At 54.1% G+C, this 27,801-nt stretch overlaps 2 protein-coding genes across 2 annotated transcripts; one reads left to right on the top strand and one right to left on the bottom strand.

The window, feature by feature from the left end:
- Positions 1-6,770: 6,770 nt before the first annotated feature.
- On the bottom strand, positions 6,771-13,151 carry ZIC5 (Zic family member 5; the record flags this gene model as incomplete). Its single annotated transcript, XM_080799594.1, has 2 exons — positions 11,604-13,151; positions 6,771-7,213 (listed from the first exon to the last, which is right to left on the bottom strand). Exons 1-2 carry the CDS (start codon positions 13,075-13,077, stop codon positions 6,771-6,773), a joined length of 1,917 nt encoding a protein of 638 aa, XP_080655720.1. The 5' UTR covers positions 13,078-13,151.
- Positions 13,152-23,625: 10,474 nt separating this feature from the next.
- ZIC2 (Zic family member 2) lies at positions 23,626-27,231 on the top strand (the record flags this gene model as incomplete). The annotated part of the gene is made up of 3 exons (XM_080799181.1): positions 23,626-24,697; positions 26,499-26,662; positions 26,890-27,231. The coding sequence occupies 3 exons, from the start codon at positions 23,626-23,628 to the stop codon at positions 27,229-27,231; spliced, it is 1,578 nt and encodes a 525-aa protein (XP_080655307.1).
- Between the last annotated feature and the right edge of the window lie 570 nt (positions 27,232-27,801).

Below are 27,801 nucleotides of genomic sequence, written 5' to 3'. Positions count from 1 at the left end.
GCTTTGTGATCTGGGAAAGGGACCTTAAGGGAAAGGAGGAAGTCAGTAAAGAAGCCTGTTCGCACCAAGTTTTTGCCTTTCTTTGTACCAGCTAGGCCCTTTGTAAAATAACGCCCGGCCTGACGGCCTAATGCATTTTTGCAGGACGCGCGGGGATGGGGGGGTAAATTTTCTCCACGCAGGAGCAGACCAAAGCGAGTGTCCCCACCCAGCGAGTCCCGCGTGACCCTCCTGTGCTAAACAGCACTCTCCCCCAAACGGGCCCGAAGTGGTGGGCGCCGGCGCACTCACCTCCCCGGCCCAGGGCAGCTGTTCCCATTTTGTTCCCGCCTCCCCTCCCCTCCCCCCAGGCCCTCGTATATCCTTTAACGCCTGCTGAGGACGGCCTCCCCGCTGCCCTTCATGTAGGATGGGTCCTTCTCTTCAGCCTCCAAATGAGAAGTGACATTTGCACTCGGCTCAGCCAACGCGTGAGCACAGCGCGGGGACACAGGCCCATTGACCGAGCGCGGCCGAGGGGCCCGCGGGCTCGGCTGCATCCGAAGCTGCCTTAATTAATACCATCTTAAATAGTCCGGCAGCCACCGAAGACAAAGTTGAAGAAAGACTTTAAGGCTGAGTGCCCCTCGACAAGCTCTTTTTTCCCGTGTCATTCAATATTTAATGCGCCCGCTTCGAATGCTACTACTGGTGTTCCTTTCTCAGCAAGGACATTATTTTTTCACGGTGCCCATAGCCAGGGAAAGCCCTTTAGGCAAAGAAAATCAAAATGTTTGTTGTTTTGGATGACTTATAACTGTTGTTGAACACAAGCACTTTCAGCAAAGTGTAACAGGCGCAGCCTCCAAAGCAAACAACACAATCCTTGTGACAGAGTTGGACACAAAAAGCACATTGTCTTGCGGACTAACCCCTTTTCTCTGGTGCTAGATGGGGGCCTGTCTCCGAGTGAACACCACGATGCCATTTCACTTTTGAACTATTGTTTCTGAGTTATGCCATGTGGCCAAAAGGAGCGAGAAGGGGGTTGTTTCCAGGCTCATAAGACAAACGAGTTGCCTTTTCATTGAAATCCCCCCGCGATCCTTGAAAACGGAGTTTAAATGTCACCTCCGCCTTTCTAATGGGCACAGGGCTGGAGGCGACCCTTCAAAGCGCCCGGGTGATAAACGACCCTTATTAAATATAGCGGGGACCGCTGGGAAAGTCCCGCGCCCGGGCCAGCACGTGGAAGAGCGCCCCTCGCTGGAGGGCCCCGGAGAGGCCCGGCCTCCCCTGCAGCCCGCGAGGCCCCCCGCGGCCGGCCGGGACCCGGCTCCGGCTCGGGGGGTCGGGGTGGGGAGCCCGGGTGAGGGGGGCCAGTTGTAAGACAACTTCTTATCTGCCGCCCCCAACACGCCCGTGCGCCCCCGTCCCCAGAGGCTCGGCGTGAAAGCTCGGTGCGTTTCCCCCTGACTTCTTTTTGTCCGTTGCCGAGTGGCGTCTGCAAGTCTGAGCTGCAAAGTTACTGATTTGCAGGCTGCATGTTAAGGCAGCCCATGTAAGTAATTTCTCCGGGCACCCCAGCAAAGGAGAACAAATCGCTGACAAAGGCGAGCGCTTTCGATTCAGCGGCGTCGTTAAGGCAACCCCGAAGTATTCCTCCTATAATAAGTTCCACTTCAAAGGGTTTCTCATTCAGCGGTGACTGCTTCGCACTTTTATTAAGTCCGGGCTTTTTCACTCGGAGGAATCATCTGTTTGGTTATTTTTCATCGTGTTTATTTTTCACCATTCACACAGTACTTGTATTAAATAAACAAAGAACAATCGCTCTGCAAATAAAAGTACTTAGGTGGGGAGAGAAGGAAGAGGAACTGGAGCCCGGGCGCCCCTGGCTCGGTCCCCGCCTCCGAGCGCACCCACCCCACCCCCACCCGGCCCGCTCTCCTCCTCTCCTCTGTCTCCCTCTCCCCTTTCTCGCCAGCTAGGAGGGTCCATGGGAGATCGGAACAACAAGTGGGTGGAAAGACCTATGTTATTAGGGGTCGTGCGTCTCCGATTATATGGGCAGCGTTATACGTAATACAGATATTTCCGACGAGGTGAAAATTGAGCGCGCTAAGTTGGCATGGAAGTACAGGTCACTGCAAACTGTATCTTAATAGAGTGTCTCGAATCGCTGTCGAGCCTCTGCCAGCGAGTCCCCTGGCCCAGCCCATTGCCATAGCAATCCTGACGCTCCTGTGGGTGTACCAGAAAAGCAGTAGTTTGAATTTCAAAGAACATGCCTTTGAACTTCTCCCTGCCTGATTAGGCACTTGTGCCCTGTGTGAATGTGTGTGCCCCGGGAGTGTTTGGGCATGGGCGTGGGGGGCGGCGGGGATCTGTGAGTTTTCTTTTCACGCAGGGAAAGTGCTGGGCTGGCAACCCCAGTGCAGTGTCACCGTGGGTCTCCTCAGCCATCCCTCCATCTCGGGAGGCTGGGTTTTCCTGGCCTTGTGTCCATTTTGGTAGATGATGGGTAGTGTGATGTGAGGGGCTGACAGTATTGGTAAGTGTCTGGATTGTTTGTTTCTCTTGTATTCAGCTTTCCTTTCCTCTCTGACTTAGATGATCACTGGAGGAACCAGATTATCTCCCCCTTCCCCCCAGTCCTATTTCCTAACCAAATTGGGCTAAAAAATAGTTCAGGGGGAACATCTCTCTCCCATTTCATAGGGAAAGAGATGACAGATCGATAGACAGATTAGATGCTGGTAGGTAGGTAGGTAGGCAGAAGGAACCACTATGATCTCAAACAACTTCCCCCAAATGCAAGATTTAGTAAATGACAAGGGCACAGTACAGACCGGTGGGCTGATAGCTGGGCCTCACTTTCAAGGACTTCGGGCTTCCTCCTTTCCTGTCCCGGGTGCTATCCCTCTTGTGTGGCCATCTCCAAACTCCTTAAAAGAATAGAATTCCCACCCTCGAGCTATTTCTCCGTGCTTTAGATTTTTGGAGCAGGAGTTTAACCAAAGAAAATCCTGAATGGGGAAAAGATATATCTCCACTACAAGTAGCCGTGTACTGGAAGATTCTCCTAGCCCAGAAAACAAAAGGTAGATGATTTAAAATGTTTGTGAGGGCCACAAGGGCGACGTTTTGCCGAGGAGAGATGAAGTCTTTGATGATAGCCAACGTAGTGTCAATAGTGGCTTTCTTTGAGACATATTCAGATGGGAACGTCTTGCTTGCCAATTGCCATAGAAATCTTAACACACCATGAAGATTGTCCAAGCGCCAAGCCTTCCGTTCTGGACTAAATTACTTTGAAGTGGCGCGGGACGGGCAGTGGTCAATTTTAACTCTATAGACTGGACAGAGAACTCTGGGAGTGGGAGATTGTGCGTTTTAAAGCAGAAAATAAGAAGGGGAAACTTGTTTTATACACTCTATACAAGGTTCTGCTCATTGTCAGATATCTTTTATCTTTTATATTTCCCATGAATGATTCATGTCTTGGTGGCTTTGTGTCACCCCTTTCACGAGAAACTTCATTAGAGAGCTATAAGTTTTCCCATTGATTGGGGCCCTTAGCCATGAGTGTTTTTCACTTCGTGCGCTGGTTATCGTCATCTGGCTTAAAACAACTCATTGCAACGTGTTTCACCTTCACTACATCGGACAAAGCTGACTTTTAAAAACCACCATAACCTTATGGAGAACTGCTTATGGACGTGACTACCAATTGTTCTCTTTTCTTTTTTTTAAACTATTTGCCTTTTATCAGTTTTGTATCAGCTCAGTGAAAAAAACAAGCCCACCATCAAATCAGCCCTGTTCGTGTGGATAGCCAATTACGTGAGTTTGAGCCACTGGGATATTTTGTGGCCATGAGTCTAATTTCTAGCTACCACCTGCCTTAAAATGCTGAGCTAGGGTTCCCAGATCAGCTCCACTTGCAAATAAACCAGTCGAACTGGAAGCCGCCCCCCCCACCCCCGCCCCCCATTACCTGATGGTGAGAGGCATTTGATGCCCACCATTCATCCAGGGTGTTAAACTCCGCACCTATCCCAGCTCCTGAGTTTACCTTCTTTGTGTCTGGAAGCCTCTCCCTGTCCCTGCCTCTTTTCTTCATCCTTTTTACCCTTTTACTTCAGAGGCTAGACACCAAAGAAATGCTCAGATTCACTTCTCAGATTTTCAGTGATTAGGATCACTCAGGATATTATTAACCAATGAATGCAGTAACCCCTAAGATTTATGCTAGTGTTACATGCAACCTACACGGCTTAGTCTTCATAAATACACTGCATTTTCTAGATTAGACTGTAAAGTAAACCAAGCTATAAAAATGTTCTTGCTTGGGGAGAGGCTAAGAATAAAGAGCCCAGGAGAACCCACTGTCCTCTGGTCAGCAACCTGTTCTGTTTGTATGAGAATGGCAGAAACAGGCCATTAGGTAAAACATAAACAAGACATAGGAAGAATACCTTTATTAAATTTTTTACTTCATAATCATTCTTGCTTTCTTTCTAGTGGAGGTACACATTTTTAAGTTTTCATTTTCGGTGTATCGGGAACCAATAAATCTGTAGCAGAGCGACCCTAGGCATGGCAAAATACATAAAATACATATTCCTTTGTTTCATAATAAATAAACCTGTAGCATAATAAAGAATAGTGCAAACTACCATTGAAAAAGTTGTATAAATAAAACAACTCATTATAAATCAGGAATATTTTGTTCTAATAAGTTTACGATACATAAATTATCCCCCCGAAGTCCATACCTACTTTGTCTATTTGAAAGAGCTCTGAAAGTGGGTATATGAAAAGCAAATAAACTTTAAAAATGTAGAATTATTTTATATTCAAGTTTTATGGTCTTTTTCTTTATAAAGGAGGGTCTGCATGTTTCATAGTCACTGTAACAATCTGAAGACAACATTGAAAGGCTTTCAAAGTGACAGCACCATGCACCGTACTAGTAATATAATATATCTATAAACTATATATAATCTCGTCAACACAATGCAAAAGAGACATGCAGGAAGAGTCCTGGTTTTCACATTACGTTGTTCATTCAAGTAAGCTTAAAAATATATTCCCCCATTTTCTTTCCTTTTTTCTTTTTTTTTTCCTTAAATAAACCATGGGTCATAAACGACAATCTTTCACCAAAATGTATAATATAATTCTTTGGTGTGCTTTGAACTCTTCCAGGAAAAAACAAAGGATGATGTCTGAAAATAAATTAATTCAACTGTACAAATAATAGTGTTCACACACGTTATTAACAATGACAAGACTGCATCAACCACTCACAGCACACAAAACAAATTTCTACAAACCCTGGGGAGGGGGTGTCTTCAGGGTCTCTGAGGATAAATTAGTGCTCTTTAGTATATTTGTATGATGTTTATGATGGGCTATATTTTGCATGAGATGTGTTGCACGGACTGCAAATAAATTGACTAAGAGTTATTGTCCTGGGTCCTTGACCTTTTTTATCCTTGCTTGACAGCTCTGGCAAAGGTCACACATTCATCAGTGTTTGGTGTTAACTATAAACCTTTAAAAAATTTTTAATATGTACAGCAACTCCCTCCCCTCTTTTAATGTAAATCGTACACTTCACACACTGTCATTTTCAAATGGGATCCAGTTCCGTGCACTCGGTGCTCAGGTGGAGGAAAAAAATGCACAAAAATGCAGTTTCGGGCATTGAAAAATAAAGACTTTTTAAAAGGTTGATACAACAGTATAAAAGAGGGCTTGGCCTGTTTTTAAAACAACAGCTTTCCCCAAAAATAGGCATGTTGCCGACATCACACCTCCTTAGACTTGCCTGTTAATTTTGGCAATCCCCAAACACTTATCCAAGACTTATCTTTTTATTACATGAGAAGTTTGGACCCAATCAAGAGGCAGCATCTGAGATTTCAGATTAAAAAAAAAAAAACCCATACAGAAAAAGGAGAGCACTTGAATTTCTTCTATTTCACAAAAAATCACAGTTGCACAGTTGTCTACTGCAGCAGCGCTTCTCTCCACTTTTGCTGGAACAATCACAGTAGCACAATCAATGGAGACGTGTTAAGTCTGCTGCATCTTTTTCTCTTTCCGTCACACAGGCAGGGTACTTGCAAAACAATCCTGTATAAAAATAGTGCGTTAAGAGGAGATCAGTAAGAAAAGAGTGGGAATTTCAAATGACAACTATTCGAACTTAAAGGGTTTTTACAAATAGTTTTGGACACAGGTACAGTCTGAGATCTGTTGGCGATGCAGCAAGTGTGTGGCTTACAATCAAGTGGCCTTTTTAGACTTAGGGCCCAAGGAGGAGGCAAAGAGGCTCCAAAGCAGCCCAGGTTGTGGTGGTAAAGGCATTCTCGAGGCACTGCGGGAAATGCAGAGGGCCTTGTTGCTCTGTGCAGTTCTGACTTCATGCTTTTTCTCGCTCCTTCCAAAGTCTAGGGATATTGCATTGGCAGTGTGGATCTCGATTAACCCTTGGTACATCTTGCTCCAGCCCTGTCCCCCCTGCAACGTACAAGTCCAGTTCGATTGTTTTTGTTTGTTTGTTTGTTTTCTAAGAAGAAGAAGAAAGAAAAAGCCCAAATATCTTAATTAAATTAATTAAATGTACAAACACCATAGGGTTTCATACGGAATAAATAGGGCTAATTAGACCCGGTGGCAAGTCTGAGTCAAGGGTTTGTCTCAGGCTCGGCATTGTCTCAGGTTAGGATATGGTCCAAGGACTCCCACTTATGACTTATTATTATCACGAGTAAATTCTAACGTATGGTCCGCGCAACCTCAGAGTTCCCATACATCTCCTCGTCTTCAGACTCCGAGGTGGTTCCGTTGCTGGAAGGTGTATGAAGGTGGCTGGGGGCTCCGCTGGCCTGGCAAACGTACCACTCATTGAGGTTGGTCACCTGAGGGGACAGAGTGCTAGAGCGACTCCGGGTTGGGTCCAGCACAGGGGACAAGGGGGCACCCACTGGAGTCCCCACTGAGGAGTAACCAAGGGCTCCTGGAGAAGGCGGGGGGGACTTGCAGTGAATCTTCATGTGTTTCCTCAGAGAGCTGGGGTGAGTGTAGGACTTGTCACAGCCCCGGATCTTGCAGTAGTAGGGCTTGTCGCTGGTGTGGACGTGCGAATGTTTCTTGCGATCGCTGCTGTTGGCAAACTTCCTGTCACAGCCATCAAATTCACATTTGAAAGGCTTTTCCCCTGCAACAAAACATAGGGAAGGTCAACAGTTGCTTTTCAGAGACCCCTCACTTGAGAGAGAAATCTTGGAGCGGAAATCCGGAGGCATTTTCCCATTCTCTTGAAGACCAACTCCCCAGCCTGGTTTCCATTCCTAATCCCTATGTTCCAGAAGGCAGCAGGGTAGGGATCCTTCAGGGATGGGCCTGGAGGCTCTCCCTGGACCTGGGCTTGTGAGAGGCTGGATGTCAATCCCTGCAGCACCACAGGGCTGAGGGTGGGGAGTAGGGGGGTGGGCACTGGGGGGTGAGGGGTGAGGGGAAATGGGTCCACAGCGAGGTCCAAGAGGCAACACAGAAACCCAACCAGGACCCCAACACCCAGGTTCTCACTGCCCTCAGGGTCTGTTCCCACAAAAACACAAGCAGATCCCCTGTCAAGATAAACGCTGATAAAATGATTCTTCCAAAGCCACAGCTTGGGGGAAGAATACAAGAAAAAGAGAAGAAAAGTAAGCAAGTCCACTAAATTAAAAGTGAAGTGAGGGGGGTGCCATAAAATTATAATAATGGCATTTTGTTTCAGAGCAGCCCCAGGGTTCCCCTGATGGGAAAAGAAATGAAATAAAGACAAATCCCGTTCTCTTCAGAAACAAAGGCACCTGTGAAACACACAATCCCATCGCTTGATTTTTTATAGGCCTGGCTGGGTAGAGACTAGGCCAACCGCCTCTTCATTCTACCACCTTCCCTCCCAGCTTGCAGGGCAATTAAGAGCCTGAGGAACGGGATCTTAGCAAACATAAGCAAGGCCCTCAAGGCCCCACCAGAACCAAGCCGGCACCTGACGTTCCAGGGAAACAGATGCTGACAGCTTCCTACCTTACTTAACAGTCAGAAAAGGGACTATTTACCAGTCTTTGGCCCATGGCCCCTTGAAACTGCTCTAACCACCTCAGGGACGAAATGCCTTTAAGCACAAGGCCCCTAGTGCAGGAAGTGGAAATCCTCAGTAAGACAATGCTTAACGGAAACCCAGCCATATATGCCGGCATTAAAGAGCAAGAAAGGAAGATAGTTAACAGTATGGATTTTCTCTCTCACCTAAGCATCTACGAACTTGATGTATTTGAGTCAAGACTGAACAAGCCATCTCAGACACATTATTGTTCAATAACACTTCAATAATATTGTTGGTTCAATAATATGTACATGATTTCAAAAATAAAGTTGAGTTTCTCTACATTCTAGCAGCTATTCTGCTGGCTCACGAGGTCTGGCTTTTTCCCTAGTTTGGGGTAATATATATTTTTTTAAAAAACAAACAAACAACTATTAACACAGCTGAGTGTATATAAATTTTTGTGAATTTTCTTACACAAATATTTCAGTGCAGTGCTTTGTTTTCGTTTTTTGTGGTTTTGTTTGTGTTTTTTAATTTCACCAATGCTAACTGCTTCGATGCCAGAGCATATTAATAGGTCTGGAAGGATTCAGATGGCTGGAATATAACTTATCCCACCTGCAAATACTGTCTAAACATGAAATTAGGTTATTATTCAAACATACGGCCCGCATGAATCTACAGGGGGAAAAACACAACATAACACAATCACCCCAACCTTCAGCAGATGACCTGCAACACTAACAAAAAAATGTTAAATCACTTTTTATCAAAACGTGCTATCTGTCCTGACTTCTGTGTTCTCCTTTAAAAACTGAAAATAATATTAACTTAAAGGGGCATAATTTACAAAATTATAATCAGCCTTTCTTCAAGACGTAGGCCTAAGTGGCTTTATTCATCCTTTGGAAACGGGCAGTGTTGTCTGGAGTTCTCCTGCTTCGGTGCTCCCTGCATATCCCGGGTCGGGAAGAGAGAACACCGCTTCCGCAAGGCTCCCGCCTCGCACTGCCCTCGACACAGAGACGCAATTAGGCCCAGGGAAGGGAGATGTGGGATGGGGGGCGGGGGAGTAGGAAAGGAGGGATGAAGGAGGTAGAGGAAGAAAGCAGGGAGGGGTAGTAAAGGTGAAAGGACCGCCTGTCTTTCAGGCGGCCTAAGAGGGGCACTGAGCAAATTCTAGCTAACTGGGAAGGGTGAGAGACCCCAGTGTTTACATTTCTGATTCTGACCGAGGGGTCAATCAGAATTTAACCACTTGCAGAATTCGAGAGAGTAAGGGCCGTGCGTGAGCTCCTCTCCTGCCTACCCGTTCCCTGTCCCGGAGGGAAGTCGAGTCCGGCCCGAAGGAAGGTTATAAACCGAACTGGGGGCACGTGGGTCAGGAAATGGGCCTTCGGGAGCGGCCGGGGAATCACTCCCTTTGATCTGTTTCTTCCGGGATCCCGGATAACCCCCAAACGCGAGAGCGGGTCCCCGATGGTCCCCCGCCGCACAAAAGGCGCCTGGGCGAGGCGGCCCGAGGACCCGGCGCTGGCATCGCTCCCCGCGGCCCGGGCGAGAACCACGCGGCCCCCGGCAGCCCGGCGGGAACCGCAACCCCGCGCACGCCGCGGAACCAGAAAGCAGCTCGGGCCTGGGCCCCCCAGCACCCGGGATCTCCGCCCCGCCGTGCGCGCGCCCCTCTCCCCGGGGGCCGCCGTCCGAGGGAGCAGGGAGCCGGGCACCCCCCGGTTTCTTGCTCCACGCGGGCGGAAACGGCCCTCCGCTCCGGCCGCCGCGGAAGAAACCCCCCTCCCCCCCCCCGCCTCTCTCCGAGGCCTGCAAAGGCGGGAAGGGCCCGGAGACGCAGGCTCTGCTCTCGGGGCCCACTGGGGCCGGGGTTGAGGGCATCTCCACCTCCTGCGCCCCGCGTGTCCCCTTTAGGGTCCTAAAACCCTGTCCCGGCGGCAAGGGCTGGGCGTAGGGGCAAACAGCTGGCTAAGCGGGTCAGGGACTTTTCCCAAAAGCCTCTAGGGAAATTTTTCCTTTTGGAAAACTCCTTAGGGCGGACCGATCCCGATTCGAAAAATGGGAATAGCTCGGGGACTTCCTGGGAAGACTTGCTCCGGGCCCTCATCGGTCCACGTGAGGCCTGCCAGGTGCTGGCAGACAGGAGCCCGGCCCCGGGCCACCCCGACCCGGCTCCCCCCACAGATCCGCCTGGTGCCCCCGACGCCCTCGGCCCCGGCCGCCAGCCGGGCGCTGGGCCCACGCGCGGCGGCTGCCTCCTCGCCGCCCAGCGCCGATAAATCAGCTAAGTAATTACTAAACGTAAACTCCAGTTACTTAAGTGTCCTCCGAGGGGTAATATCGTCTGTCCCTATAAATCCCGACCGCTCGCGCTCATCAGCGCTTCCGCCCAACGCGCTCGTGCGTTCGACGGGGGCACACGACCCACAGGAAACACCCCACCGGCCCCGCCACAGCCGCCTTCAAGGGGGGGGGGGGCAGGACCGGGGGCTGGGATGGGAGGGGTCGCCACAGCGCCGGGGGTTTGCCCCCAAGTTCCTCCGCGGGGCCAATGACCGCAAGAGACTAGCTCTCACCCTGTCCTCCTCCAACTAGAACCTTTTCTGGAAGGACAGAGCGAAATTCTCCAGCACCTTCTAGGCCACGTGTGTGTGACAGAGCTGTGTGATGCTGCGAGTGTGAGCATGGGTGTATGCGAAGGCGTGTAACTGAGGAAGTGTGCGTGAGGGTGTACGTGGAAGAGGAGTGTGCCAGCATGTGGGTGTCCAGCAACGAGGCAGAGGTGGGTGGTATGAGACAGGGGTGTGTGAAGTGGTTTGGGGGCGGTGTGGGATGTGTGACTGCGGGGGGGGTGGGGGGTGGGGGGGGCAGGGGCGCATTCCTTTGGCCTTGTGCACCACGCCCCGGAGGGACTGGACCCCTCCCCTCCTGTTAGGGCCGCCTCGAGCTGGGCCTAGAGGCCTCAATACTGGAGTAAATCCCACGTGCCCCCTCGCACGCCCGCTCTCCGGAGCACGGCGACCGCAAGGGGTCCGCCACCGGGTCGGGAGGCGGGAAGAGCCACCGGGGCGGCTCCGGCCCCCCTGGCCAATCGCCCTCCCCAGGTTCCCGGGGCCGGGCGCATGGGGGCTGCCGACCGTCCTGGGCGCCTTCCTGCTCCGACTGCTGCTGCTTCCGATCCGGGGCGGCGGCGGCGGCGGCTGGAGCGCGTTGCCGGTCCCGGCCGAGGGGCTGCGGACGCGCTGGAGACTCCACCGTGTGGGAACCCAGCGCGGGGCCTGTGTGTGCTATCGAATTACTTATTCGTAGAAAAAAAGGGGGGGAGAGAAAAAAAAGAAGTCACATGTCCGGGTTATACGTATGCGAAGAGAAGCAGCAGAAGGAGGGAAAATGAAGGCGAGCAGGAGGAGGAGGAGGAGGAAGAGAAGCAGCGGCGGAAGCGGCGGCGGCGCGGGAGGCGGCGGCGGCGGCGACGCGGCCGGGGACAGACACCCACCTGTATGAGTGCGCTTGTGGATCTTGAGGTTCTCGGAGCGCGCGAAGACCTTGCCGCAGCCCGGGAACGGGCAGGGAAAGGGCTTCTCGCCCGTGTGCACGCGGATGTGGTTGATGAGCTTGTATTTGGCCTTGAAGGGCTTGCCCTCGCGCGGACATTCCTCCCAGAAGCAGACGTGGTTGCTTTGCTCGGGGCCGCCCACGTGCTCCACCGTGACGTGGTTCACCAGCTCGTGCATGGTGCCGAAAGTTTTGGAGCAGGGCTTGGCGCCGCCGGCCGGGGGCGGTGGCGGCGGCGGCGGCGGCCCGGCCAGCTCGTCGGGGTCGATCCACTTGCAGATGAGCTCCTGCTTGATTGGCTGCCGCATGTAGCGCAGGAAGGCCCCGGCCGCCCCTGGGAGGTGGGGGTGGTGCTGGTGCGGGTGCTGCGCGGGCGCCGGCGGCGGCGGCGGCGGTGGCGGCGGCGGCGCCGGGGGCGGCGCGTGGTGCTGCAGGTGGGGCCCGGGCCCGGCGGCCGCGGCCGCCGCCGCCGCTGCCAGGTTCAGGTTTAAGTTCACCGCTCCGTAGCCGTGCAGGGCGGCGGCCGCAGCCGCCGCCACCGCCCCGTAGTGCGCGTCCCCGGAGCGCGGCGCGAAGGGCGGCTCGGTGCGGCCGTACAGCTCCGCCGCGGCGGCTGCCGCGGCCGCCGCCAGCCCCAGGCGCATCTGGCCGTTGAGCGGGTGCGTGTGGCCGCCGGGGGCTCCCGGAGCGTCGTGCAGCGCAGGGAAGAGCGCCGGGCCCCCGCCGCCGCTGCCGTCCGGGCCCGCGTAGGTGCCGCTGGCGGAGATGAACATGCCGGCCGAGTGGGGAGGCGGGGCCGAGTGCTGGGGGGAGCCCGTGCCAGACCGCTGCTCCCCTCCAAGCGGGACCCCGTGCATGGCCGCCGCGGGGGCCGTGGCGGAAAGGTCCCTCCGGAGGACGAAGTCCCTGCTGTGGCCTTTGCCGCTGCTGCCGCCGCCGCCACTGTCGGTGGTGGTGTAGCCCGAGAGGGCAGGAGGAGGGGGAGGGGGAGGAGGAGGGGGTGAAGGGGAGGGAGGAAGAGGAGGGGCTGGGGGCGGGGGCGCGGAGGGCTGCGCGCGGCTGCTGCCCCCGCCACCCGGGTAGGTGCAGGCGCCGGGGTGCGCGACCGAGAGTGCGGCGCGGGCGGCGGCCGCGGGCGCCTCGGGCTGTGCCGGGAGCGCCTGGGAGGGAGGGCTGAGGCCGAGCGCGCTCGCCTGAGCCATGTGCTCGGGTCCGAGCGGTGTGATGGCCACGCCGGGGTCGGCGCTCAGGTCCCGAGGGCGGAGGTGCGTGGCTGTGGCGCGGAGGTGGGAGTGGGCGGGCGGGCTGGCCAACGCCGGGAAGCCTGTCATATTCTGAAGCGGCCTGGCCTGAGCCGTTGCCAAATCCGCTAATCTCAGCGCTGGCGGGTTCCTCTTGCTCAAGGGGGGCTCCATCAGAACCGCACAATCAGACCCATAGACCCTCACTGGGGGGACTTTTTTTTCCCTCTGCCCACCTTCAAAAACATGTATATATTAGGCTCTCTTTAACTTCTTTGTCCTGGCCTCCTAACTCTCCTTATTCCTGTTCCCACTCTGTCCTCCAGCGATTGGCAGAGCGAACACCACATTTGAGCTGCACAGTGGGACCGAGATTTTGGAAATGGCACGGGTGGGATTGGAGGGAACAGCGTGATTGGCAGCAGCCCCGGCTGCCGGATTGGCTCCCATTCAGGCCTCGGGCCCAGCAGGGATCCGCCCCCGTGCTCGCAGCCGCCTTCGCTTTCGCTTCGCGCCCCCTCCTCCCCTGGAGCCCTGCGTCCCCGCCTTCCAGGGGATGCCCAAGTTGCACTTGGAGAAAGTTTGCGCTGGGCCTGCGCGCGCAGCGCCCCGCGTTCCCATGACGCTCCTTTCGGAGAGCGTGCGCCGGCACGCGGCCGAAGGGCGCGGCGTGGGTAAGGGCTGGGGACCCCCCCCACCCCGGGACAAAAGGCGGGAGGGGGAGAGCCCCCAATTTCAAAAACCCCCGCCGCACCGCACGCAGCGTCCCTCCAGCATGCACTTTCCACCTCCTCCGTTGGAAGAGCCCTGGGCTGCTCTCTGGAGGAGGAAGGTGAACAGAGTATGACCGTCGTCGTACTTGTAGAGGGGATGCTAGAAACTTATCTGGGAAGGACACCCACTCTGCCGAGCGCTCCCGTAGGGCGCAGCGACAGGCGACGAGATGAGGAAGGATATTAAAGTCCTATTGGTTGCAAAACAATTTAAGTGATTTGGCTCCGCGAGACACCAGGTGAAGTCAAAATAAATCTTTCCCGAAAAGGAACCGTTTTACCTCGACTTTTTAGCTCACGCAGTCCTTTTCAACGTGGTTCAAAGGAGTTGGCTCGAAGTGTAATCTCACTGCTCGTCGGTTCTAGATCTGCCACTTCCAATTAGATCTACGGGGGTGGGGGGTGGGAGACCATCGGGCAGCGGTTCTAACTTTTGCCTCTCTGAGATACAGTGGCAGGGCAGGCCAAACGGCATCTCTCCAGAGGGAAGCAGCTAAGTAAACAATGTCCTTTACGCAGAATTTCTTTCCGGCCCAGAAAGCACTCCATATGTGTGCCTCAGTTTCATTGAAAGGACCACAAGTTAAAATTGATCCAGTAAAATGAATATTTTAAAATCAAGCAACACCTTTGCTATTTATTCAGCAATAGACTAACCCTACTAGAGTAGGCGAGTTGTCTTATTGGAAAAATATATAAACTGGCTTAAAAAAAAAAAAAGCAAGCCCTATCCTTTCCAAAGGATTTGTTATCACACCTCTTTAAAATGAGAAATAGGTTCCTGCATCACTTTGCGGGGGGAGGGTGGAGAAATATGGCATCTCCAAACTTTAGGGTTGTTGCTGTCCAAAAGTGTCACTTCAGTTCTTGAAAGGAAAGCATCTTAAAATTTTGTGATGTTCCAAGATGTTCAAACATTAGAGTCAGGGGTTTTAATTTTTATTTTGTTGCCCTGCATAAAATTATTTGTAAAAAAGTGATAATGACTAAAACGTGATTTTTTCCCCTGCTTCGGGGATACAAAAAAACAAGTTACCTGCCTAATTCGTTTGCAGTCCAAGTAAAAATAGACTGCATAAAGCCATCATCTTTATGTTCCTGGAAGATGGTCCTGGGAAGTGGTAAGAAATATTTTCAAAAGAACTGATTCGATAGCCCCACTTATATCGGTCTGAGCAATGTTCAACAGGGAACTTCCCTGTGAGCCTTGGGAGGGTCATTCCTCATAAAACTGACAAGCAAACAAAGAAAATACTACAATCAAATTTCAAATAGGTTTTTTCTTTAAGGCTCCATGAAGTTCAAATAAGAAAAGCGTGAGTGCAAACACAACGAAAAAAACAACAGCGACAAAATCCGCATCTATATTTGGAGAGGATGAGTCCTTTCACAATTTTCCTCTCAAAGATTTAAAATGTCTCAAGCCAACCAGGCAAAAGTGTAGCGAGGGCTGCCTTCTCTATGGATGGTTTCTGGGAAAGCATCATATCTGGATTTGTCACCAGTGTCTTCATCCTCTCTAAGAACATTTCAAAGGAGTTTCCCCTTATTTGAATTCCTTGGCAACCATCATCACTACTTCCATAACAGCTTTGCATTCAATCCTGCAGGTTATAAGTAAAAAACAAACCAAATAATGAACGAATAAAGAAAGAAGAAAATAAATATAACCCGCCTTTTAATATGGACTGTTGAGCATTTTTATTGTGCAATAAAATGGGTACCTCCACCCCCTTCAAAATAGCTTTTCCTCAAAATTATAACTGCTTTGTTTTATTGAATTGCTGAAATTTAATGGTTTAATGGGTGAAGGCATGAAGGAAAAGGCTGTAAAAATGTGAATAATGGTGCAGCAGAGCCGTGTGGAATCTGGAACCCGCCTCCTTGTACAACTCTTGTTAAACACAGTGTGATATGTATCTGTCATCGATTTAATATGTCTTAATTCAAATACAGCTCCCGGATCAATTTCTTTTTATGGAAGCCTTAAAAAAGAAAAGACTTTCTTAGGAAATAATAGAGATTTGGGTGGCGATTGGAAAGAGGGAGATTTACAAACTGAGTTTAATGAATATTTGCAAATTTATGGCCAAACCCAGACTCTAAAAAGATAATTGACTCAGGTAAATCGACTTGAGATGCTAATTCTTAAAAGAAAGAACTGGGAGCAAAATTTCAATCAACACCAATAAGGAGCCAATAAACTGCCTGCCAATTAAACCTGAGAATAGGCCTAGCTAGATGGTCACCAGGAAGGCTCGCAGTGGATTTCCGGGATTGCCTTTCTTTATAAAAGAGCTTTTTATTTTGTAGACGCGCTTTTTGTTATTGTGATGACCCGCCTGACCCCAGGTGCGCCGTTTCTTTTTCAAGCCATTTGGGAGCCAAATCAAACCCCCTTAACATCCCGAGTTTCTAAGGACCCAATAACTGTGTCGCACTTCCTAAATAAACACCAACAATTTCCAGGGCGTTGAAGAAAATAATAATAATGGTTAAAAAAAAAAAAGGCAGGAGAGTGTAGAAGTCGTTACGCCAGTTCCCATCTGTGGATGGAGCCCCGTGTTTCCGCGGTGGTGCCGGTCGTCAGGGCCGACCCTAGAACTCGTGCCCTTGTCCGCTTTTGCGGCGGAGGTACTGGTTGGGGGCAGAACGTGGCAGTCTGTGGAAATGCCCTTTCTGGGGTCAACAGGTGCTCTTGGGGAGCATCGATCTTCAGACTTCCCTGTTGCACCCGGAATCCCAGCCTCCTTGCAGAGCCAAACAAAGGCAGGAGGAGGCCGAGGAGGTACCGTAAACGCCGAGCTGGCCCGAACCCGGCGGCCCCGCCGCGCCCGGCTGCCTTGAGGCAATAGGACCCGGTCCCGGGGATGCAGGGGCTGGCGCTTCTGGCTTCCCGCTGCGCAGGGCTGGTGGTGACCGAGGCCCCCCGGAGCCCTCCGTTCCTCGCTGAGCACAGCCAAGTTTCCTTGTGATGGGTGTGGGCGATTAATAAACTCTAAGGGAAGTGAATTGGACATTTCCTGGCTTTTGAGCCTTTGTCTGATTGTTTCTGAAGGCGGAGGGAGGGGGTAAGCCGGGGACGGTGAGGTGGACAAAAAAGGATCTGGGGGACCCACTGAACTGCTTTTTATTGCCCTTGAGATTGCTTTACCTCTCGCCAGTCCCGCGTGGTTTCCGCCAGGGCGGCCTCCTTGCCGAAGGACCGGGTGCCCGGCGGTCTGGCAGCGCCTAGTGGCATTTGGGCCACGCCAGAGGCACGTTCAAGGGCGAACAGGGTGCCCTGAATTACTCCGGGGATCAAAGGAACGCAGCCCAAGGGCGCCAGTGGGTGCTCAACAGGGAGGAGGAGGGTTACTAGCAGACAGGAGAAGGTGGGGGAGGAGAACACCCGGACCTCTCCAAAGCCCAGGCAAGGTGGGCCAAGGAGCCCACAAAGGTTCCTGTTCATTGAGCTTCGCCATGCCGGAAGTGATGAGGACTTTGGGTTCAAGGCGTCTCTCCTATCCGGCTCGCTAGGCATCTAGGCGGCTAGGTACTCGGCCCCCTCTCTCGGCCCCTGGCCCGGCTTGCTCTCGGCAAGTACCCGCGCCCTCCCGCCTTCACCACTCGCGGTCTAACCTCCTGGGAGCTTCGAGCCAGCCCGGGGGCCTGGGTGCTCCCAAGCGCCGGGCAATTCTCAGCCCTCTGAGCGTGCTTTCCAGGGTTGCCTCTCCTTCCCGCCCTTCTGAGCTCGCCCTGGCTCCTCAGGCTTCACGGATACCTTCTGGGCTAAGAGTAATCTAAAAATGTGCTTCTTGCTAAAGTTTATGATCCCTGTTCCATATACCTGGAGACTTAACGAGGATTTTTTTTTTTTTTTTTTAGACATAAGACTGAGATTATGTAGCTATGACTACACAAACGTTGGATCTAGGGTTTGTTTATTTTGGATAGTCAAGAATGGAGACCCATCCCATGTCTACCTGACCTTAGTGCTTAAAAGCCCTTGAAAAAATATGGCTCTCTTTACTTTCCCATTACTAAAAAATAAGTTGAGTAAAATTGGCCTGTCATCAAATATTCTCATTTGGTTATCAATCATTTTTACTCTCAGAGTTGGGGGTTGTAGAAGAATGGCCTTTTCACCCACATTTGACCATCAGGATTGGTAATTTCTTGGGAAATGCCTAATTTCTTGTGCTTGAAAATATGCTTAGAAGGTCAAAGCAGGAAGCACAAAACTCCCTTATGTGTTCACGGCGCATATAACCATCCAATATTTATTTATACTGGATCCAAAATACGCTTCTTCTCCCTTTCATTCTTTATCTTTTAGGATGTTTTGGGATGGGAACTGAAGGAGGAGCCGAGGTTGTGTGGAGTGGTTGGTGGTGGTGTTGTTGTTTTTAAAATCTCAGATTTTGTGGACACTTTCCCCCGTTCCACACCCTTTCCAATATCTATACCTCAGTATTTGAAGAAGCTGTTGAGACAAGTCAAATAGTGACACGTTGACGGATTTACTTGTGGAAGCAATATGGTTGACATATGGCATTGTTATTTATGAATGACAGCATAAATTGTATTACAAAGTCTATTGCAATAACACTGCAGTTTACTGGAGAGCTGCTCTCCTGTCACCAGTATTCAGCCTCCCTGGAAGTAGTTCATTTGGGAGCCCAAAGGATAACGGTCTTCAAAATAATTAAACACATTCATGTAAGCTAATGCCTCCTGTTTTCTGGTTTGTTTTTGTTCTGCGGCAGTAGAAACACTCCCATCAGGAAAGAGGGGACAAAGTCAGGACGATTAGTTAGTTGTCTTCCTTTTGCAAAACCACGACCACTGTCACACTGTTTTTTCCCCATGAGTCCCTAACGATAAATAGACCAACATTTGCATCCCTATCACTAACCGGCTGGTGAGCATATATTTTATAGGGAGACTTTTTATAAGCCCAGTTATAGAACAGTAAATTTTAACTGTAGGAAGAAGAGAAGTTCTTCGAGCAGACTGGACAGGGCTTTATCCTCTGATGCCTCCATTCGACCTCCCCCTTCTTAAAAAATGGTATTTAAAAGTTACAACACTGGCTGAGATTTTCATGATTTCCCCTTCTTTTACATTACAATTTTTTCTCTTTTTTTATATTACCCTTCTCTGAAGCTCTGACAAAGAACTTTTGTTCTAGGTGGGTTTTACAAAGGAGGCGCTCCCACCACACATGTGGTCCTTCATGGGTCAGGGGTCGCCCAGCCCAGGAGTGGCTGAGAGGGCGGAATCAAAGGTGCTCTGCAACTTAATATCCTGTTGATGATCTTGTTGAATTTATGAGTCTGTGATACAGAGGATGGTGCCAAAATCCTCTTTTTTTTTTTTTTTTTTTTTTGGTCTGGTGTGTATAGACAGCTGATTCTACATTTGTTTCTCTCATCTTTACCCCCATTCCCACCCCCTTTCCTTAAGAGGAAATTAAAAATTTAAATGGTAGGACCACTGAGTGTTTCTGCTTCCCAGTGTAAAGGTCAGTTGTGTTTGCTTGTTTGTTTTGGGCCTCTCCTGACTACCGAGATAGACCTGTGTGCGTGAGTATGTTGTGTGCACGTATACACCGTTTTTATGTGTATATACACGCAAAATTCTGGTCATGCTACAAAAGAAGTCAGTCAACCATTCACAGAGGCCCGCGGAATGCAGTGAGGTGCTCAGCGGATGACTGCCCGGGTGTTTGAAAGGATCTGCAGTTTTTGAAGACACCCCGAATTCTCTATTGCACTGCGGGGGGGGAAATGGACGCCAGCCCGTGCGCCCAGGGCACGGGGCCATCCTCGTACAGCAAAGCCCCGACTCGCGCCAGCCCCAGGGCCCCGGTCGGCTCCGTGAGATTCTCAAAGAACAATTTTGGAAAACTTACAAAGAGGGAACCTATTTGCCCGATGGAGACAGCTGTGGGTCCCGTGGGTCTGATGCTGCCAAGGCTGGCCCTTCCAGAAACCTGTTGAAAAACTGATCACTCAAAGGGCGCAGAGCGCATCTTAGGCGCTTTTTTCCTTTCGGCCAAGGAGCCCAAATCTACTTTTGAGGCGATGACTCTGAAAGCCTGGGCAGGTTTCTCCCCCTTGCTTTCTTGCTCTCGTCTCTCTCTTCCCCTTTTCTGCCTTAAAAATAAAGAAAGAAAGAATACTGTGTCACGGGGGAAAGGGGTTTTGCGGTTTGTAGAGAAATAAAGCACTTCTGAGAGGGGACGGCGACATGACTTTGAACTTGGCTCAGCTCCTCTGTGTCCTGCAGAGAGAGGAGAACTGGAGCCGGGAAAGAACAGCCAGGAGGGCCCAGCCCGCGGCCTCTCCCGCGGGAATTAAGGAGTCTGCCCCACCACCCGGCCGCGCGCGGCCCCGGGCATCTAGCGCCAGCGAGCGCCCGGCCCCGCCAGCCCGAACCGTGGACGCTGCAAAAGGGGAATCAAAGCGAACGGAGAGAATGAGGCAGAGAGGAGAGGGACAGACGACTGGGGAGGAGTGAGAAAGTGGGAAAAGAGGAAAACTTGCGGTCTGGTGGCTTGAAAAGGAGGGAAGCGAGGTTTCTAGATGTGAAGGAAGACCACTCTCTAAGAAAATATTTTGTTTAGTAAATATTTTTGCAGTAAGCTCTTTCAATGACCCCCCACCCCTATATAAATAGATGAATGAAGTAAACAAGTGTGAGAGCCTGTATACTGGGGATTTTTTTTTTTTTAAATTGATACAATGCAGCAGGGCAGCCTTTATCCTTGGAGACTTCTCTTTTCTCTGTCTCTCTCAGTCTAATGCCCTCTCTGCTTAGGGGTACAGTTTGGCATTTGCCCCCCCCCCCAGGTGTGTGGAAATGAGGAACATTTCCTCCTTTCAGGTAAGGGGAGAATCTCCAGCTTCCTGACACAAATCTTGGGCTTTCAGACAAGATGAGCCAGGCTTCCCTCCTTCTTGCCCCCCCTCCAACGGCAATGGGGTGGGGGCGGCGGGAGGACACAGGGCACCTCGGGGAAGGGGCTTCGGCCAGCTCCGACCTTCAGAAGCCGGCTTAAGCCGAGAGTGGCAGCCGGTGACGGCCGACAGAGCCCGGGTTCTCCCAGCAGTAGCGAGCTAGAGCTGTCTTCCCGCGTTTTTGTTGATTTCAATTCAACGTGAAAATTTTAAATGCATGTTGATTATCTTCTCCTATTTGAATTTTATTCCAACTCTCAGAGACGTGTAAATAAAAGCGGTTCTCTAGCCAACTAGGCGAAGTAAGGCGCTGGCTTCAGGCCTTTCATTCACACGTCTGCAGCCTCCGGGCCCGGCGTAACCTCTCCGGTTACCTCTGGGAGTGCAGGCTTTTCGGCAGCGGGGCAGGAAATGTCCCCCAACGGCCAACCGGGAACCCGGGGGTGAGGGGGAGCGACTGTAGCCCCAGAGCCGCGAGGCAGGCCTGGCGCGGCACTAGCAGCTGCCCGGCCCCGCCACCGCCCGAAGGAGGGGGTGGTGGTGGTCCCAGGTCCTGCAGAAGGAGTGGTAAATATCTTCTAGAAGGTTTAAGCCCTACCAGTCTGGAGGTTTCTTCTCTGGAGGCTCTGAGCCTGACCCTCGGCCCAGCTCCAGCCCGAGCCTTGCTTCGCCGCGCGCCTCCGGCGTCCCCATACGTCCCACCCCACTGCGGCGGCGGCCGGGGCATCTGGGCATCCACCCCGAGGGTAACAGCCTTTAAACGACTTCCAATCAACCCCCCCCTCCCTCACGGGGGCCGCTGCCCAGTGTTTACTGCTGTAATCGGAGCAGGACGCGAGCGGCGGGGGGAGCGGAGCGCGCTGAACCGCGGGTGGGGGGCCACCGCCAGGCAGGGGGCGGTGTCTGGGTGAGTGTCCAGAGAGTAGGAGAAAGGGGCAGGTCTGGCTCTCCCGAGGCCCACCATCCAGCACCTGTGTTTTCAGTGCCACAGAGTAAGTTTAAAGGGGGGGAGGGGGGAGTAGCTAGGGAGAGTGCCAACCGACCCCGGGCCGGGTCCCCGGGCCGCTCCCCGCCGCGCGCTCCCGACTGGGCCCGGGGCCTGGAGAGTCCCGGCTCGTGGCACCTCCCGCCCGGCGAACCCGGTTGCTAGCCAAGTTCTCGAGTGGCCGCGGCTGCCCGCTCTCGGTGCCCGCCAGGAGCGGCCCGAGTCCCCGGGGAGTCGGCGGCCTCTGCAGAAGGGCGCGAGTGCAGGGTGCTGTCTCCTCCGGACCCAGCCAAGGGCACCGCGACCTCGCTGCCCGGGCCGGCACCACGCGGGCCTCCCGGCTCCGAGGAGAGCCGCGGCCGGCCGCGAACGGGAGCCGCAGCGCCGGCCGCGCGGGCGAGGAGCTGTAGGCTGGCAGGCCCGGCTGGCTGTGACGAGCCGCGGGATCCGCGGCTGCGGGGGCAGCGGGGAGCTCCGGGAGAACCGGGGAGGAGGGGCGGACCCGCCGCGGGGCGGGGGCGCCGGATTGACGGGGCCTCGGCGGCCAATGGTGGCGGCGGAAGGGCGGGCGGGGCGGGAGCCGCCGTTAAAGGGGCGGTGTGCCCGGGAGTCCGGGCCTGGAGCGGGAGGGAGAGGAGGAGGGAGAGCGGGAGGGGGGGAGGCCGGGGCGGGAGACGCGGGGGCGAGCGGGGGAGGGGAGAGGAAAAAGAGGGGACAAAAAAATAAAAAATAAATAAAAGGCTGCGGCGTCGGCTGCAGAGCCCACCGAAATAAACAGAGCGGAGCCCACCGCACCCGTGAAGGGGGGGGGGTGGTAAGGTGGGGTGGGGACCTGCTTTGGCTTCTTCGCACTTGCTCGGATCTCGGACTCCGGTCGGTCCTCGGGAGCGCGGCTGCCCGCTCCGGGTCCAGCGTCTGTGGCCGACGGGCGAGAGGGAGCGAGCGAGCTAGAGATCACTTTTTTATTGTTGTTATTGTTTTTCAGCCCAGCCTCCCCTCCTCCCCTCCCTCTGCTAGCCTTCTCCCCTCCCACAGCCCCCATCTCTCCTCCTCCCCCGCCTCCTCCTCCCGCACAACTTAAAGAAAGAGGGAGCGGCGCGGCAGCTTCCTTCATCTGGGGGAATTCGCGGCTGCCGCAAGTTTACTACGCGAGGCGCAGCCAATGCCAAGCGCGGAGGACGAGGAGGGCTAAGCACCGCGGTCGCTGCGCCGAACAATACCCGCCGCGCGCGGGGCGGCGCGAGTAGGGCCGCGGGGGAGGGAGCGGCCGACCCAGCGCGCCGCGGAGAAGGCGCCCGGCCTCCGCCCGCCGCTCCAGTGCCCCCGCCGCGGTCAGGTGGAGCCGTGGGCGCGCCGGGCCGGGGCGCCTAGCGCAGAGTTCGCCTCCGTCCCCTCCTGGCCCGCTAGCCTGGCCGGTGCACAGCCGCCGCGCTTGGGCACGGTGGCCCCGCCGCGGCTGTGATTTCATTCTGCGGGCGCCGCTTGGCGCTGCCGGGCCCGGGGTCCGCGGGGCGTGCGAGCGAGTGAGTGTGTGCGTGCGCGCGCGGGTGCGCGCAGGGGTGGGGGCCGCGGCGCTGCGCTCGCCCCCCGTCGGCCCCCCTCTCCACTCCGCTCCCCACACCTCCCTCCCGCTCCCTCCTCCCGCCCGCCCTCCCCTGCCCTGCCCGCCCGCCCCCGCCGCAGCTCCTTTAATACACTTTGGTTCTCCGCCTGGCTTTGGACTCTTCTCCTCCTCCACCTCCTCCTCCTCCTCCTCCCGCGCCTCCTCCGCCGCCGCCTCCTCCTCCTCTTCCTCTCCGCGCCTTCGCTCCGCGCCCGGCCGCCCGAGGCAGATCCAGGCGGCGGCGGAGGCGGCGGGCGCAGGAGCGCTGCTCCCGGGGCTGAAGCCGCCGCCACCACCACCACCGCCGCCTGCGCTCGGAGCCGGGCGGCCGCTGGACGCACCGCGCGCGGGGCGGGAGTGGGAGCGGAGGAGGTGCGGGGCTCGCCGGGGCCGGCGGGGCGGGTGGGCGCGCTGGCCATGCTCCTGGACGCGGGGCCGCAGTTCCCGGCCATCGGGGTGGGCAGCTTCGCGCGCCACCATCACCACTCGGCCGCGGCGGCGGCAGCTGCGGCTGCGGAGATGCAGGACCGCGAACTGAGCCTGGCCGCGGCGCAGAACGGCTTCGTGGACTCGGCGGCCGCGCACATGGGCGCCTTCAAGCTCAACCCCGGCGCGCACGAGCTGTCCCCCGGCCAGAGCTCGGCGTTCACGTCGCAGGGCCCCGGCGCCTACCCCGGCTCTGCCGCGGCTGCCGCTGCAGCCGCGGCGCTTGGGCCCCATGCCGCGCACGTCGGCTCCTACTCTGGGCCGCCTTTCAACTCCACCCGGGACTTCCTGTTCCGCAGCCGCGGCTTCGGGGACTCTGCGCCGGGCGGCGGGCAGCACGGGCTGTTTGGGCCAGGAGCGGGCGGCCTGCACCATGCGCACTCGGACGCGCAGGGCCACCTCCTCTTCCCCGGCCTCCCGGAGCAGCACGGGCCGCACGGCTCGCAGAATGTGCTCAACGGGCAGATGCGCCTGGGGCTGCCCGGCGAGGTGTTCGGGCGCTCGGAGCAGTACCGCCAGGTGGCCAGCCCGCGGACCGACCCCTACTCAGCGGCGCAGCTCCACAACCAGTACGGTCCCATGAATATGAACATGGGTATGAACATGGCAGCGGCCGCGGCCCACCACCACCACCACCACCACCACCCTGGTGCCTTTTTCCGCTACATGCGGCAGCAGTGCATCAAGCAGGAGCTCATCTGCAAGTGGATCGACCCCGAGCAGCTGAGCAACCCCAAGAAGAGCTGCAACAAAACTTTCAGCACCATGCACGAGCTGGTGACCCACGTTTCCGTGGAGCACGTCGGCGGCCCGGAACAGAGCAACCACGTCTGCTTCTGGGAGGAGTGTCCGCGCGAGGGCAAGCCCTTCAAGGCCAAATACAAACTGGTCAACCACATCCGCGTGCACACGGGCGAGAAGCCCTTCCCTTGCCCCTTCCCGGGCTGCGGCAAGGTCTTCGCGCGCTCCGAGAACCTCAAGATCCACAAAAGGACCCACACAGGTAACTGCGGGTCGGGACGGGATGGGGCGCGGGGAAGAGAGAGGCTGTGGTTGGTTGGCTGGGGGAAACGCGCAGACCGCCAGCTCCTGCTCCGGGATGGGAGGTGTTTTTGTGTGTGCGAGACAGCCAGCGGCTTGTTTTTGTTGGAGAAAGAAAGAATATTATCGGTCTGGGTTTTTCCATGTGCGGAAATTGGGTTTTAAATGGTCGGTGTAACATCAAATGTATGTTTTGGGGGGTGTAATCGCTTCGTTTGCTCAGCCCCAGTTAATAATTTCCGTTCTAAATAGAACGCACAAAATAAAACTGCTCTCCAACTCGGTGCCCGGGAATCGAGCCTAGAGAGGATTTTGCCAGCTTGTCTGGATGTGCTTTTCTGCTCCGACTGCGCGTCTGTGTTTGGGTGGCTTATGTGTTTTCCCACTCCTTCTACTGGCGGTCCAAAAGTCCTTCCTGGGACTGTTTCCCCCTTAAATGAATTTGTTGTGAGCCCAAGCTGTAAGGTATTTATCATTGAAAGAAAGAAAGAAAAGAAAAAAAGAAGTGTTTTTAAAGCCCATTTCGGGGTACATCGCGGGGCTTTACGGTGGGTTCGCAGTAGTTTGTGAAATTCTCTAATGGATACCAGAGGGTTTGTGATTCCAAACTTGGACCAACAACCCGGTCAAAGAAAACCCCGGGGCACCACGGCCCGCAGGGCAATCGCGTGAGAAGAGGAAACTGCAAAAAGAAGGCGCCTCTAGACTCATAGATTATTCATCTCTGACCAGGTCCCAGCCAAAATCGTGCCAGACGATTTCCTAAAAGAAAGCCAAATGTTTTAGCAACTTCCCCCGTCAATATTTACTCCGAAGTGGGGATGCGCCAGCGGCCTATTGTTCTCTTCCGGGAAGGGAGGGAGCCGAGGTGCGAGACAAGCTTTTAACAAGGTTTAAAATTTGAGAAATTTATTTGCATGAAATGCTTTGGAGTCCTGTGTCTGAGCGGATGTCTTTAAAAAACAATTTAGGTGCTAATGGAATTTAACGTTAAATGGTCCCCTTTCCAAGAGGAACGTTGTTTGAGTTCTCACACCTCTAAATGACTCCAAGCATTTGGAATTCTGGCAACAGGATGCGGGGACCGCCAGAAAATTAAACAGGGAGATTTTGAAAGCCTTTGCTGAGCACCCCCCTCCCCAGCCTGTGCCTTTGCCATCTCTAGATGCTGTCTTAGCTCTAATATTTGCCTTTTCCTGACCTATTTTAAAATGACTATAAGTAAGACTAAGAATAACGGTTAATTTAATTTGCAGAATTTTGGATGAAAAATACTGGCTCATTTATGATCCACAGCCCCATTCCCGAACAACATAGCAGCTCCAAATGTAATTGCCTATTGGCCCCAGAGACAAACCGACAGCAGCCCAGCAGCCTGTGTGATTTTGATAATGCCCTAAATATTTTGTCATAATAACAGCTTCTCCATGGCGAGACCAGTTTGTTAGAAACTGCGAGTCCAAGGAGTCCTGTGGAAAGGTGGGCAGGGCCGGGTGCTACCTGAGATTCATTATAAATAGGAGGAAATGGGTGTCAGTCTGGAAGAAAATTAAAATATGAAATACATAAGCAGGACGGGCAGGTGGGAAGGCGGTTAATTTCATGTTAGTTCTGCCGCAGAGACAATCCGACCTGTGAGGGGACCCAGGCCCTTGCAGTTCCTCTTTTCCCTCGGGAAGCAGCCTCGCTCCTTCCAGAGTGGGTGGGGGCTCTGGGGGGCTCTGGGTGTGCGGGGCAGCAAGTGCCGATGTTTCTATCCACAGGGGAGAAGCCGTTCCAGTGTGAGTTCGAGGGCTGCGACCGGCGCTTCGCCAACAGCAGCGACAGGAAGAAGCACATGCACGTGCACACCTCCGATAAGCCCTATCTGTGCAAGATGTGCGACAAGTCCTACACGCACCCCAGCTCGCTGCGGAAACACATGAAGGTACCACCGGGGAGGCCGGGAGGACTGCGAGGCGGCTGGCCCGCGGTGCGGGGCCGGCCTGGACAACCCTGGCCAACCCGGGAAGGCCACGGTTCCCTGGGGACCGGGCAGCGTGGAAGTAAGGGGGGGGGCATTTCTGGGGGTGCTCCCCCCGGGAACTCGGCCCCACAGCAGCTGCACTCACACCCAGTCCCCTTTGGTCTCCCCTCCCGGCTTTTGTCTTGCAGGTCCATGAGTCCTCCCCGCAGGGCTCGGAGTCCTCTCCGGCTGCCAGCTCGGGCTACGAGTCGTCCACGCCCCCGGGGCTGGTGTCCCCCAGCGCCGAACCCCAGAGCAGCTCTAACCTCTCCCCGGCGGCGGCAGCGGCGGCGGCGGCGGCGGCCGTGTCCGCGGTGCACCGGGGCGGAGGCTCGGGCGGCGGCGGCGGCGCGGGCGGCGGCTCAGGCGGAGGCAGCGGCGGGGGCGGCGGCGGGGCGGGCGGCGGGGGCGGCGGCAGCTCTGGCGGGGGCGGCGGGACAGCCGGGGGCCACAGCGGCCTCTCCTCCAACTTCAATGAATGGTACGTGTGAGAGGCCGGGGCCTCTCTCCCTCTCCCAGTCCCCGCCCTGGCGCAGCCCTCCCGGTGGCCAGCGCCGAGGGCACCCTGTGATGTGCTGTTAAAATTATGAATCTGATTTTTATGATGATGAAAATGATTTTACCAGCAGAAGGATTTTTAAAAGTTTTTTTAAAAAAATAATCTAGGCATGAAAAGCAAAAATATCCCTTCCAGAGTCTCAGAAGCTGAAAACTTAAAATAAGAAACAAAAAAATTTAAAAAATAAAAAAACCCATAAAAATATTGAACCAAACCCCCATCCTTAACCACCTCCCCTCCCCCCGCCCTCTTTCCTTCTCGCCCAGTTCCCAGTCTTCTGACGAACTGTACATAGCGAACTCCTTCCTTCTCCAAGGTGGTTTTAATGGCTTCTTGGTGTATAGACGTTTGTCCATTTGTAACTCTCCGGATTGCGTTCCTTCCTGCCTTTCTTCCCTTCCCTTCCCCAAGTGATGGGCTTTTTCTTTTTCCCTTTTTAGTTTACCCGGTTTCTTTTTAAGTAACGTGGAAGAAAATGGTTTATTTTGTATTGTGGTATTGA

The sequence above is a fragment of the Martes martes genome, assembly GCF_963455335.1.
Source record: "Martes martes genome assembly, chromosome: 3".
Taxonomy (NCBI): Eukaryota; Metazoa; Chordata; class Mammalia; order Carnivora; family Mustelidae; genus Martes; species Martes martes.
This window is presented reverse-complemented; position numbering and strand designations above follow the sequence as displayed.